At 58.0% G+C, this 13,082-nt stretch overlaps 1 protein-coding gene across 2 annotated transcripts in view; it reads right to left on the bottom strand.

Moving 5' to 3' along the window:
- CHL1 (cell adhesion molecule L1 like) overlaps positions 1 to 13,082 on the bottom strand; it is a 49,714-nt gene that overhangs the window by 28,787 nt on the left and 7,845 nt on the right. For both annotated transcript variants that reach the window (XM_054694082.1, XM_037521930.2), the window contains exons 2-4: positions 7,023 to 7,181; positions 3,283 to 3,388; positions 1,388 to 1,575 (exon numbers count right to left, since the gene is read on the bottom strand). In XM_054694082.1, the coding sequence (XP_054550057.1) occupies positions 1,388 to 1,575; positions 3,283 to 3,388; positions 7,023 to 7,110 (382 nt within the window). In that variant the 5' untranslated portion in view covers positions 7,111 to 7,181. The remainder of the gene's footprint in view (positions 1 to 1,387; positions 1,576 to 3,282; positions 3,389 to 7,022; positions 7,182 to 13,082) is intronic.

Genomic DNA, 13,082 nt, shown 5'->3' with positions numbered 1-13,082 from the left:
TTGCGGTTCTATTTTTGCTTCATACATTTTAATATTACACATGCCTTGTGAATTAATCTCCAGGAGGCCTTTTTAAAATAAAGTCTGTTTTGACTGATATAAATATAGACGCACCTGCTTGATTCTATAAAAGGACTCACACAGACACGTCTTTCTGTCTTTTTAGTTTCAACCACTCTGGTTCCTCATGCCTCGGGCTTGTGTTCCGAACTATCTACAGTTGGAACATTTCATCTGTTTACTTTTACTGTAATTATTTGGGTTTATTTCTACTTTTTAATTCTGCATTTTCTTTTTCTCTCCTTTCATATATTTTCCTTCTTCCTCCTCCTACCACTGCTAAAACCGTTCGCATTTTCCCTACACGCTCGTGTCACTGCTCTGCGCTCCAAGATGCATGGTCACCAGCACGAGTCCAGTGATGGACAGGCCTGCAGTGGACTATGGACTATGGACTTGGCCGGGGCCAGCGGACGTGTTCCCCTAGGGGCTCTCCTGCAGCGTGGGGCAGTGCCCACTCCAGTGCAGGCTGAGGGGGTGAGGCCACGCCTGGGGCCTGTGTTTTCTGCGTCTCTTCATTGTCCACAGGAGTCCTTGCCAGAGAGAAGTGGACCCAGTCTGTAGGGAGCCTATGAAGCCTCTGGTCAGGATCAAGCGCTGCTGGACTCCCTGGATCGGGACAAAGACATGAGCCCCACGAACTGAGTCCCCACAGGGGCATGGGGGGGGGGGGGGTGCAGCGCCTGCAGGTCCTAACTGTGGCCATGCCCCCAGGCGTCCAGCAGATGGACACAGCTTGCCACCAGGCCAGGTGGCCACTGACACCTCCCAGCACGGGGAGCTGACGCCCCCGCAACAGCTGTCAGGTCAGCCCCTGGGCTCACGAGCACTCCAGGGTGCTCTGTCTGGGAGACGGGGCTGCCCAGGGGCCCCAGCTCAAGGACGGGGCGGGGCGGGGCCTGAGGTCTGCTCCCCACACCAGCCACAGGGAGCCGGAGCTGGCCCTGCTGCAGGCCCTCCACCGAGGTGGCACAGGACTCTCCTGGGCTGGCGGGGTCGCCGGAGGCTGTGGGGGCGGAGAGGCCGTCCCAGGCCCTGGAACCAGACGCTCTCGGCCTGGGGCTGGAGTCAGGGGTGTATTTTACATGATTCTCCTTGTGCAAAGTGTCACAGATACAATTTCCCTACGTCAGACATGAGGTCACCGAAGCACAACAACGTTGCTTTCAAGGTGATGTCCCTGTCAGTGCCAGGCCTAGAGGAGACCCCCCCCCTCACAAATAAATGGATGGCGAATGGGAACAGTTAGACCTGGGGTCCCGCCGAGCCCAGAGGAGCCCGCCCAGCCCCTGGGAGGCTGTACGGCCCCCCCACCCCGGGCACCTACTTGGGACGACGAAGTCGATCTCCTCCGACATGGCGACGCCCAGCCGGTTGGCAGCGAAGCAGCGGTACTTGCCCTGGAAGGCGGCCACGTGGCCCTCGTTAGGGATCTTGAAGGTGCCGGAGCCATTGGACACGACGATCCGTGGGTCGGACAGGTCGAAGGGCTTCCCATCCTTCGTCCACGAGAACCTGCGCGTGGCAAGGAGGCCGTCCTGAAACCACGCTGCTCCCGCGCTCGCGGTGTCTGCACACGTGACAGAACGACCATCCCGGGATCTACACACAGCCCAGACAGGGATGGCGTGGGGGACACCAGAGAGTGTCTGGAGCCACTGGCAGGCCCCAAGAGTCCCGCGGGTTGAGGGTCTACGCCCCACAGGTCCTGGGGCAGGGCTGGGGGCTGTGTTATAAGCTCCCAGTCCTCGGGAGTGGGGTAGGTCCACTCTCCATGGCACAACCCCGATGGGCTGTGCCGGGCACCGGTCAAACGTGGGCGCAGGACAACGGGCTGCCCGTTCACACATCTGTCCTGCCCACATGGTCAGCCTGTCTAGACGCTCTGTGGTTCGGGGACACAGCCTCGGGGCGGGGGTGGTGGCTGGCGGTGTCCGCACTGGCCCTGCAGCCTGACTGCTCTTCAGCTGACCCTACAGACAGGTGTCATGGTGCTGACCGGTCCTCATTCATGCGGACTGGATGAATTCTCCTTCACCCATTGTAACTCTATTCCCATTACGTGTATTAATCCGATATATTCTGTTTGGGAAATTAATAGAAATAGTGACATTTAACCTGTTAAAAGTCAATATTGATATTTTTTAAACATCAAATTATTGCACACGAGTGTTATTCCTGATGTAATTTAAAATAATCAATTGTTGGGCCTCCACGGTGGTGCAGCGGTTGAGAGCTGGGTTGCGAAGCTGCCCGCAGCCTCTGCAGCACCGGTTCGATCCCCGACCACGGGGTGAGGGTCCCACATGGTGTGCAGACCTCTCCTGCCACCCGCTGCTCCCCTCAGCAGTGTCCTTCGGTCCTTCTGCCTGCTCTGCTCCCCGCTCTGGCTCTGGTGAATTCTCTCACCCTCCCGCGCTTCTGACTGTACCCAGTGCATGTATAAATAAATAAATAAATCTTTAAAAATAAATAAATAAATAAATAAATAAAATAAAATAATCAATTGTCAATAATATGCATCTTCTTAGCGGATACAGAACACTCAAGTAAATCCATCAAAGTGTGCATTGAAGTTTTGCTTCCTGTTTGGAATCGCTTAGAACCTGAAAGCCTGGAATCCTCCCTGCAGTTTCTCCACCCTCATTTGCGATGTCCTCACCGCTTTACCTCCCTTCCAAAACGTGGGGTATTTAGAAAGAATTCCACGAGGAAGCATGAGCACCTAGACTAATGCATCATAGGACACCGGCTGCCAGGGGGAGCTGCAGGCAGCCCTCGGCCCCAGACGGCTGCTACACAGGCGGCTTGAGAGACCCGAGCAGCATGGGCACCGGACAGGACGGCTTGCCACACACAGCAGCTGACCGCAGGTGCTGCTCGTGAATGTATCAGCTTTTGTCTTAACAAATGCCACCTCCACTGAGGAGGACAGTGGGTTGTCGGGGTCTGAGCTGGCGTGTCTCCCCCTAATGTGAGGAGTGTGGGATCTCTGCCACGGCCACGCCCACGCCGAGCATCTAGCAGAAGAAATAATACCACTGGCAAAAGAGCAGCCGTGGAAGATACACGCTGGGCTTTCACCAACACGGCCGACATGCACGCAGAGATCCTCACCTTTGGTCAGGTCTAGTCTGCAAGGCTGTAACAGGCGGAGCAACAGGCAGCGCGCAGGATTGTGCACGGTTATCGGGTGTGCCGGGGCGGGCGGGGGGTACTCACAGAGGCTCTGGATTTCCTGTGGCTTCACATTCAATCAGGAAATACTCGTCGAAGGGAAAGGCCACTTGCACCCGGGACTGCCTGGTGATGGTCGGCACCTGCGGGACTGAACGTCAGAACGCGCATTTGAGGAACGTGCTCCCTAAAGGCTGGCGGCTGCCTGCGTGGTGGCAGAGACACCGGCCACGCCTCACACTGCTGACAGGGCGACCACGAGGGAGGGCATCGCGGAGCGGATCTGGCCTCCTCTGGCCACAGCGTCTGCTTCTAAGGGACATGTTTCCCTGACATCGTCTCTCGCTGTCATACATGTGAATTTTATTTCACCCAGGATAATGTAATGATTTTCTAAATGGAATAAACACTGTGTCATGATTGTAAACATGTAATTGTAAGCTACGGCGCCAGCCCATGTAGACGCGGCTCACACTGTTCCTTACCTGAGTCACCCTGACAGCTGCTTCCTCACTGTTCTCTGACAGACCTTTCCTCCCCGTGCTTACATTTATCTCTACTGGTGCGTAATTGTCCTGGTATTAGATATTAGATATTAGATTTCCACTTTTCTCTTCCCGGGAGCGTCCTTCAGCCCACACCCTCGGCGTGGCCTCCCGGTGGGGCAGCCTGTGCTCTTGGGGCGAGGCTCACCCCCGCTCAGAGGCGCAGCCACAGCGCCCCGCGTGGAGCCCCGCTCCCTGCTTCCATTGATGCTGGCGTTTAAAATGACAAAACAGCAGTTACCGCTGAGGAAGCTGTAACGCCCTGATTCTCTGAACTTTTATTTCCATTTCGTTCCTCTGTTTTGTTGAGGAGGTTGACGCTGGTTTACAACACTGTGCGCCCCGGGCGACCTGGAGCCACATGCAGGCAGAGACCCTCTCCTCGTCTGCAGCGTCAGGTGAGGCCCGGACGTGCTGGCCTCGGGCGCCTGCGAGTCTTAGAGATTATAGGGGCTATGGTCCATGAGGGTGGCAGCTCTCAGACTTGCTGTATTGGCAGTTACAGCTGAGAAGTCTTGATTTGTTTGAATAATCCTATCACACTTAAAATGTATAACGCCCTTAATCAAGAACTTGGAGCAGAGAGAGGACAGTGGGCTGTTCTGCCTGGTGTGAGTCTCCAGCACCGCAAAGCAGGCCGCCCTCACACCCACACCCACACCCACCCCCCACTGTGACGCGCGGCTTTGTCTGCATAAGCCAGGGGATCGGGGCCCACGCGGGCACACGCCTGGGAAGGAAGAGCACTGACAGTCTGTCTGACGACTGTGGATGTTCCTCTCCGAGAGCTCCCCAAGCTCCACAGGCGTGGCCCTCACACACCTGCCGCGCGGAGCCTGTAGCCAGGGAGGCAGCATCACATCCTGTTCCAGGAAATGCATGTCCACGCATCCTGGTTGGTTTCCGATCTCACAACATGTACAACTGGGAGAATGTCGCTTCGTGGAGTTCCCGAGACCTTCCTAATAGCAGCATGATCTCAAAAGGGTCGCATTTCCAGCCCGATGGCCGGCCAGGGAGGGTGACGCGACCCGCCTCCACTTCCGAGCCCTGCGCCTTGCTTGTGTGTACAAATCCCATCACCGAGTCTCATAGCCAGAGTCAGCGGCCACGCTCGGTCTTTAGCACTGGACACGAGAAACGTCTTGGTGAGACGCAGGACCCTGTCTCCTCACGGACACCTGCCTGGCTCTGATTCCCACAGCTGGATTCCCAAGTGGAGGAGGCCTTGGGCTTATTGCAAATTCACGTTATTTCAATTTCACTGCAGTTATGAATGGAGCGGGGACGCGCCAGAGTGGCAGTCCCTGAGATATCAGCTAATAACTTGTGAACAAGTTGTTGATTAGCACATTATTCTTTCCGAAATTTGCAAAGGTTGTAAAGCCTTCCCGATAACTAATGATTCAGGGGATGAAGTTAATAACCTTTGGGTGTTTATAAGAATATATATGCTACATTATAAATCCTTCCCTCCACAATTAGGCCAATTAAGGAGCCACCAGACTCGTTGACATTCAGATTGGGCACCTGCCTTGGATGCATTTGCCGGTGAGGGCCCTGGAGTGCCGGAGTAAATGGTAATGTTCAGTTGTTCTCTACGTGTCATTAATATTTTATAACAGTTGTTGTCTGAGGATAATACAGCATGAAATGCCTAAGAACCGAAACAGCCGGGATAAAAATGTGAGCGGCGGGTCACAGCGAGGCTCACGTCCTCAGCGGCAGAGGCGCGAGAGGAGGGTAGGAAGGGTGTCCTGAGGGCACGCGGCCGGAGTCTCAGGCAGGACCTGCCTGCGTCTCTGTGGCTGCTGGAGAGGGCGTGCAAGGGGCCCCCAGTGCCGGCTGCTCGGCCTGGGGTTGCAGCGGATGGACCCGGCGTGGGGTGAGTTCAGGCTCTGCCACAGCCGAGCTGACAGGTCTGGGGCCGGGGAACAGGCCGCGCTTGCTCCCAGGGACCTGCACGTCTGCCCGCGGGGACAGCCCCAGAGAGAGGACGGGAAACTGAGAGGGCCAGGCCGGAGATGACCCTACTTCCCTCCTCTCCACTCTTGGGGCTCCAGGGGAGGGCGGCAGCCAGCCCACGCCGTGCTCAGGCGCCGCTGCTAGCACACATGAGCATGTGCCTCCTTTCCACGCCCTGGGCCCGCGGGGGGTCCCGGTCTCCACGAGCTCCTCTCTGTGCTTACTCAGTTACCTGAGGTGAAGACTAAGTCTCCAGAATTTAGAGGATGCACAAAGATCATTTCCAAGGGTAAGATTCTAAGAAACAGCCAAGGCTTCTTCTGTAACAACTCTCTGGCTTCCACGTGGAGGCACAGCTGGGTGTTACTTGAACTTTTTGCATAAAATACCCCAATATTCTCCCGAGGGTCTTAGAACCTCGTGTGTTTATAACCCAGAGACACCCAGAACCTGACGCCTGTCACTGCGTGTGCAGACCTGCCACTCCTGGACTCAGGTACTGTGATGGGCACAATGATGTGTGACGTGCGAGGACTGATGTGTGACGTGTGAGGACTGATGTGACATGTGGTGACTGATGTGTGACGTGTGAATGACACGTGACATGTGACGTGTGATGATTGATGTGTGACGTGTGATGACTGGTGTGTGACATGTGATGACTGGTGTGTGACGTGTGATGACTGACGTGTGACGTGTAACATGTGGCGACTGACGCGTGAGGACTGACGTGTGAGGACTGAGAGCCTGCAGCTGCTCTACATTCACACTATACCCAGACAATCTCTTGATACAAGTTCATACCCCAGACTTGTAGTTTTACAAAGTGGGTATCATTTGATACATTTCATTGGATCCACAAATAATGGCCTTTTAATTTTTCCTGGTTTATGGTTTTCACCCTTAGATACGCAATCACTCTGAGAAATAGTATAGGGTTTGTTCAATTCCTCCTGGTCATAACTGGTGGAATGTTGGTGATTTCTGAGTCATAATTCTCCCCAAAATAAACCAGCCCAGGCCTAGCAGTCACCCTGCTGGGCACACCGCGACCGTGTCCAGGCAGGTGGCAGCTCCCCCGCAGGTCTGCCTCCTGCTGTGCCACGGCAAAGGGGCGATTCCCGGCTGTGGGATAATCCAGCCGAGCAGACGCCACAGAGTGAGCACGGAGACAGCGCCCAAGGACAGACTGCGGGAAAAGCAGAGACCTCGCCGCAAGCCAAAGTCTGAGCCCCCGGGCCCGCCCCGCCAGGCGCAGACACGAGCCCCTGTTACCTGAGAGCGGGATCTCGGTGGCTGCAGGGACCCGCAGCAGGAAGAACAGCAGGGCCAGGACCCCGCACCCCAGCAGCGGCGACCCCATCGCTCCTCAGGCCCGCACTGGGCGTCCCGACGGCGCCTCTGCCCTGGACGTAAAGACGAGGAGGGGCGAACCTGGAGACCGGAGAGACAAAGAGAACAGCGATCTCAGCTCCCTGCTCTGAATGTCCACACGCTCAGACGTTCCTGCCCGCCCAGACGCTCCCGCAGAGACCCACGCCTGCCACCGGGGGGTCATCAGTCATTCCGCTTTGCCCTGGACAAACGCGGGGCAGGCGCAGGCCAGCGCCGGGCATCATGGCCTCCAGCCCGTCCCGTGGGGGCCTCATGGGAAGGCCCGACCCTGAGCAGAGAGGCCCAGTCGCTGTCCTCGCCTGTTCAAGGGGGCTCTTGCAGCCCAGGCTTCTTCCAGGCTCGAGCCCGCTGGAATCACCATTAAGTGTGGCCCATCCAGTCTTTCATTTTCCTGGCAAGTTAACTCTTCCCGACCCAAGTCAGCGCAGCAGTAGAAGGGGATGAGGGCGGCGGGGAGACAGGAGGGGCAGGGGAGGTCGGCCTGGCTTTGAGTGAAGCCGGGGCGGGCAGACGCGGGGGCCAGCCCCCAGCCTAGACGGGGGCACCGCTAGTCTCGGCCCCCCGCTGCCCCCCACCGCCGCCATTTTGTTCCCAAACATGAGACAATGGACATCTACACGCTGTTCTTCTAACAGATTTTGCTTCAAACTGTGATAGTTTTCCAGGTACATCATGTTCTCTTTCTGTAAAAATCAATGATCATATTTATTTGCTTTGAACTGGTGACAAATTAACGAATGTGACACAGACGAGCCTTTAAAGGCCCATTTAATCCTGTGTGTGTTGGTTTTGTTATCCCCCGAGGGCCTCTGACAGCAGACGAGCTACAGCTCGGGACTTGGAGACTGGCTCGCACCTCCGTGTGAGAAGGGCCACACCGCTGACGACGGACTCCCGACCCTATAAACACGGCGCCATGTGCCGCGTGTCCCGTTCTGCTCTCCTCTGCCCACTGGCCAGAGCCGTGTCCACTGAGCCCGAGCCTTGGCCTTGTTCCCACTGCCAGATCTTCCCTGAGAGCGAGAACTAAGACGGTGCTGGGGCCACACGGGAGCAGGCCGGGCCGCCCAGTGCAGGGGGGGCCTGGCATCGGCAGCTGCAGAGCGATCGCACGGGCCTGACCACCCACCACCGGTCCTGGGCCGACGCTGCCCCGGGGAAGCTGCCCTGAGCCCTGGGCTTAACGGAGCCTGTAGTGAGAGGCGCGGCCTGCAGGGGGCACCATGGCTCCGGAGGACGGATGAGGGGCAACCCAACTTCTCACCTCCTCCCCCATGACCAGTTCTGAGGATGACATGGGACAGTCACGTCAAAGCCGCTGCCGGCCCCAGGGTGAGGAGGGCAGGTCCGGAGCGGCCTCTGATGAGGCTCCAGTCACCGTCGCCGATGCCCGGCCGCCTCTGTGTAACGCTAGGAGATGCCATGAGGCTCCATTTGTCTCTCCACACTGGGTGACTCTGATGCCGCACGCCAGGCCCCAGAGATAGGGGACCAGCAGGGCTCAGGGGGGCCGATGGCCAGACAGAGACAAGACACAGCCGAGCGCCTCAAAGGCCCTCTGACAGCTCAAGCCAGTCCACCGCTCTTATGCTCGTAAGTTGACGAGTTTCCCTGGTTTTGGACACAAAGGGTCAGACCTTCCCGCTGTCCAGCTCATCCTTCAAGAGAATCAGCCCTGACGCCGAGCCGAAAAGATAGCTCCGCCTCCCGGAGGAAGGCCTGCGGGCATGCAGGGGGCGCTTGGGGCGGTGGGGCGGCTCCAAGCCAGCAGCTGGCCAGGACTCAGTCTGTGGGTTGCACGGTTGGGACAGGCCGAGGGGCAGCTAGGTGTCCGCGTGCCCCGGCTCAGGCTGCAGCGGCTGTGTGGGGCCGTGAGTACCATGGCGCTGGGCACCTGACACCAGTGAGGATTTAGCGAGACGGGGCTGAAGGAGGATGGAACTGAGTGGTCTCCAGGAACGGCGGGTGAAATCCTGAGGCAGGTCACCTGTGGGGACAGCAGCTCAGCATGGGCCTGCTCTGCCCGCATCCCGAGAGGAGACGCCAGCACGTCAGCGAGGCCGTCTCTGCCCCTCCCAGACAGCAATGGTCATCTCTGGAAGAGCATCTGCCCCAAGGCGCAGCCCACGACATCCTGCCACCAGCGCATCAGACCGGCTCCTGGCAAGTCCAGTGAATCCTAGGCATGGCAAACAAAGGCTCCAGGGTCCATCGCTGATGCTGGGGTGGCCTCCAGCCTCTGCCACAGAGTCTGGGTGGACGGGGCAGGCAGACAGGACAGGGCTCTCCCGTCCCTAAGCTGGGGCACCGGTGGCAGCACTGGGCTCGCCTCCCAGACAGGGCTGGGCTCCGGCTCTCGGGAGGGGACGGCACGGCCTCATGTCCAGTGCCACGGCCAGCGCCTGGCACAGGGACAGGCTGGTGGACGAGACAGACCCATCTGGCCGCCGGAGCTGAGGTGCGGGCCGTGTGCAGAGGGCAGCGAGGCTGTCCCCCGCCCCCTCCGGTGCGTCCACGCCGCTCTCTGCAGACTGCTGAAGCGCCGGACACTTGTGGGGCGATGGGGGGGCAGGGAGGCTTCACAGCAGGGCCTGACTTGGTGATTTATGTTTAGGGCCCACATCTCAGCAGGAAGCCGCAGCTTGGACTCAAGCATCCAGCGCAAGGGAAGGTGCGATGACGAAGCCGTCATCCTAATTGGAATTTCAGTCACGCCTGCACACAGCCTCTCCTCCAGCACAGATGCTGCTGCAGGCCCGCATATGGGGAGGGCTCCCAAGTAGGGTTTCTCTCTACAGGAGCCTGAAAACCCAGACAGGATTGCTACCATTCCTCAAAAGGCAGGCTAGGTTCTGTGATGTTTACACTGAGTTTCACGCCTGTTATCAACAGAATCACAAATGAGTTCATTGTTTTTCATTAGCACCAGCCATGTAATCACCCAGACACACACCGGCTCATTCACACCTCGCTCTGTCTTAAGATGCGTCTCCAGTGGGATCTTTGGGAAGGCTCAGAAACCTGAGGAAGGTCTTTGATGAGTCAGGAAGGAGACAGAGCCGTCTTCAGGGGGCTCTGCCCAGCTCCCTCTTGGCTCCCGGGCAGCGGGTGGCCCAGGCCGGTGGCCACAAGGGGTCAGCCCACATCTCCTTCACTGTCTACTTGTCACAGCCTTGCGGGGAGGCGCGGCGCCCTTGAACCAAACCACCAGATGCCCAACCGCCGGGGCCTGTTGCTCCCAAGAACCCGTGTCCACGTGTGCGGGCCCCGCTGCCCTGGCCCTTCTTTCCCCGACAGAGCCCGAGGTGCACGATGTGTCGGCCGCTGTCCCCACCCACCACCCTCCGTGGCCCAGAGGGCAGCTCAGCGCCCGCGTAAGAGCATTTTAGTTTCTTTTCTTTCCTTTCTATTTCCTTTCTGTCGGGAAGCTGACGTCCCTCTCAGTAGGATCGCGCCCAGCGGTTCCAGCAACACACTGTCCAGCGGGGAAAGCCCTTTGATTTCACGCGAAGGTCTATATTCGGCACGAGAAGAGGCCACGCAGCAGAGGCATCCTAGCTCCCACGGCGAGGCCCCTGGCATCCCTACTGCAGCCAGAAGAACTGCTTGGGAGTCCCACGGCACAGAGACTGTTCCACCAGCGCCAGGGGGCTGGGAGACAGGGCCAGAGCAGGCCCGCGGCTGGAGAAGAGCAGGCCGCTCCCTCTCGTGGGAAGAGAGAAGGAAAGAGGCTCTTAAACCCATTTTGTTCTTCGTGTGTCTGAGCATAAAGCCCACATCTGAGAAGCATTTCACTGAGCCTGGCGGGGAGAGGGCGGCTGCAGGAAACCAGCAGCAGCATGACCAGTATTACCAGCAGCAACTAGTATGACCGGCAGCATGACTAGTATCACCAGCTGCAGCACTGGCATGACCAGCAGCACCAGCCTGCCCTGGCCCTCGCAGCAGCGCCAGCGGGAGTAGCAGCAGCAGCGGCGGCAGCAGCTGAGGACATGGCAGCAGCAGTGGACACCGGCAGGCCTGGCCCCGTCCCATGGTGTGAGTGGGCCAGCACGCAGCCCCACAGCTTCGGGGCTCGCTGAGGTCCCCCCACGCCAGGCCCACGGGCTGGGGACAGCGGGTGTCCACTATGGCTGTGTCCTGCTCTCCAGCTCTAGACTTTTAGGCAAATAGTCCATTGTGGAAAGAGACAGAAGGCCTTTGTTTTCCAGAGGACAATTTCCTACAACCCAGGACCGTTTGATTCATCAGAAGCCCTTTGTTAGGAGACCGAGGACCATTCATGCCGAGAGTTAGATGATGCGCATCCACGAGAGCTTTTCCTCCCCGGTCTGTGTCACCGACCGTGGGCACTGGGGATCCTCGCCGCGGTCCCAGTGTGCGCGTGGCGGGTCCGGAGGACGCGGGCGTGTGTGATGGCCAGGGCTGGCTCTGGGTTAGCCTGAGGCCTCAAGTCATTTCCTAGAGGTGCAAACTGGCAGCAGCTGCTCTCGGGCCCTTCCTTGGAAAACTTCACGGAGGCCTCAGATGTCCATTCAAAAGCTACGCAGCATTAGGACTCCCAGGTCCTTACTCCCACTGGGACACAAACAGCAAATAACCCCAACTCCAACCCTCAAGATGGGCCCCCAGGAAGGGCAGGGGCGGCCATGTCCATGGCGGGGTTGCCTCAAACGGGCACGGAGAATTAACCCTCTTCCCGAGCAGTGACACAGGGTCACCGGAGTCGAAAAGACTCTTCAGCTCATGCATGACTGACCAGTCACCCTCCGGCAAGGACTGGACGACCGGCCAGAGCGGAGCACCCAGGAGAGGACGACAGGCAGCACCTGGCTGCGCCTTTCTCCTGCGACAGGGCAGCCGGAGGAGCACCTTGAAAGCACACGGGGGTCCCCTCTAATCAACGAGCCCAGATGGGTTCCTCCGAGGGAGCTGCTCAGCCGAGTCTCCAAGAACGAGTGAGCAGAGCTCGGGCACAGCCTGTCTCGAGCAGCCAGGGGCCCGCACAGGCCCTGGCCAAGCCCAGGTGCCCAGACCGGGAAGTCCTTCAAGTCTCTACGTGCGAAAGCAATTCGTGCGTGAATCAAAATGTCAGACAATCCTTGTCTTTGAGAAAAATGACTCAAGGACCCAATCACGTGACTGAAGCTCCGCTAGACAGAGGCGCAGGCCCTGGCAGGAGAGCCAGGCCAGGAGAAGCTCAAGGGGGTTCGGCCTCCCCAGGCCTCCGGAGGCCCCCCAGGCGCTGAAGTTTCCAGTAACAAAACAGAAATCACTGCCTTTCCCTAACATTCCTTTTTAAAACAAAACCACAAGCCAGCAAAATTCAGAGCCATCGGGGTGGGGTGGAAAGGAGACATTTCCAGTGAACTGTTGAGCAAGCCTGTTGCTGCTTTTCTCAGTAACTGCTCCAAGAGTCGCAACCTCCGCTGCTTCAGTGCCGCCTGCGGGAGGAGGCTGAAAGGCTCTTTCAGAAGGCGGGCCCATTGATGAGTCACGCAGCCTCAGGGCGCCTGAGGGGCCAGGGCCCTCCGCCTGGGGCCAGTGCTCACCCGCTGGGCTCTGCTTGGGCCCTGCCCCTCAGCAAGAAATCCACCCCAGCCCCTGCTCTCCAGATTGACCTCTCTTTGCCCCACGCTTGGGGCTGAACAGCATCTGGTCCTCACGGAGCAGGGTAGAGGGAGGGGTGCCCTTTATACATCTAAAAGATCATTAAAGAACCGTGGGAGGGACACCAGCCTTGGTTCGGTTGGTACTTGACCCGGTAGAAGGCTCCGGAAATCCTGGAATCAAAGGAGACAAGCTCTGCTCACAAGTCTTTTTTGTTTGTTTGCTTTTAGTTTGCACAGTAACTTTATTAAAGGCCGTATTCACGTCCATTTCATAAACATTAGGAGTTTTAACACTAAAATTCAGATCACCGTCCTTTCTTTGAAGCAT

The sequence above is a fragment of the Talpa occidentalis genome, unplaced genomic scaffold (genome assembly GCF_014898055.3).
Source record: "Talpa occidentalis isolate TD23 unplaced genomic scaffold, MPIMG_talOcc4v2.1 talOcc4.10, whole genome shotgun sequence".
NCBI lineage: Eukaryota > Metazoa > Chordata > Mammalia > Eulipotyphla > Talpidae > Talpa > Talpa occidentalis.
The sequence above is the reverse complement of the archived record's forward strand: the minus strand, read 5'-3'. Positions and strand labels throughout refer to the sequence as shown.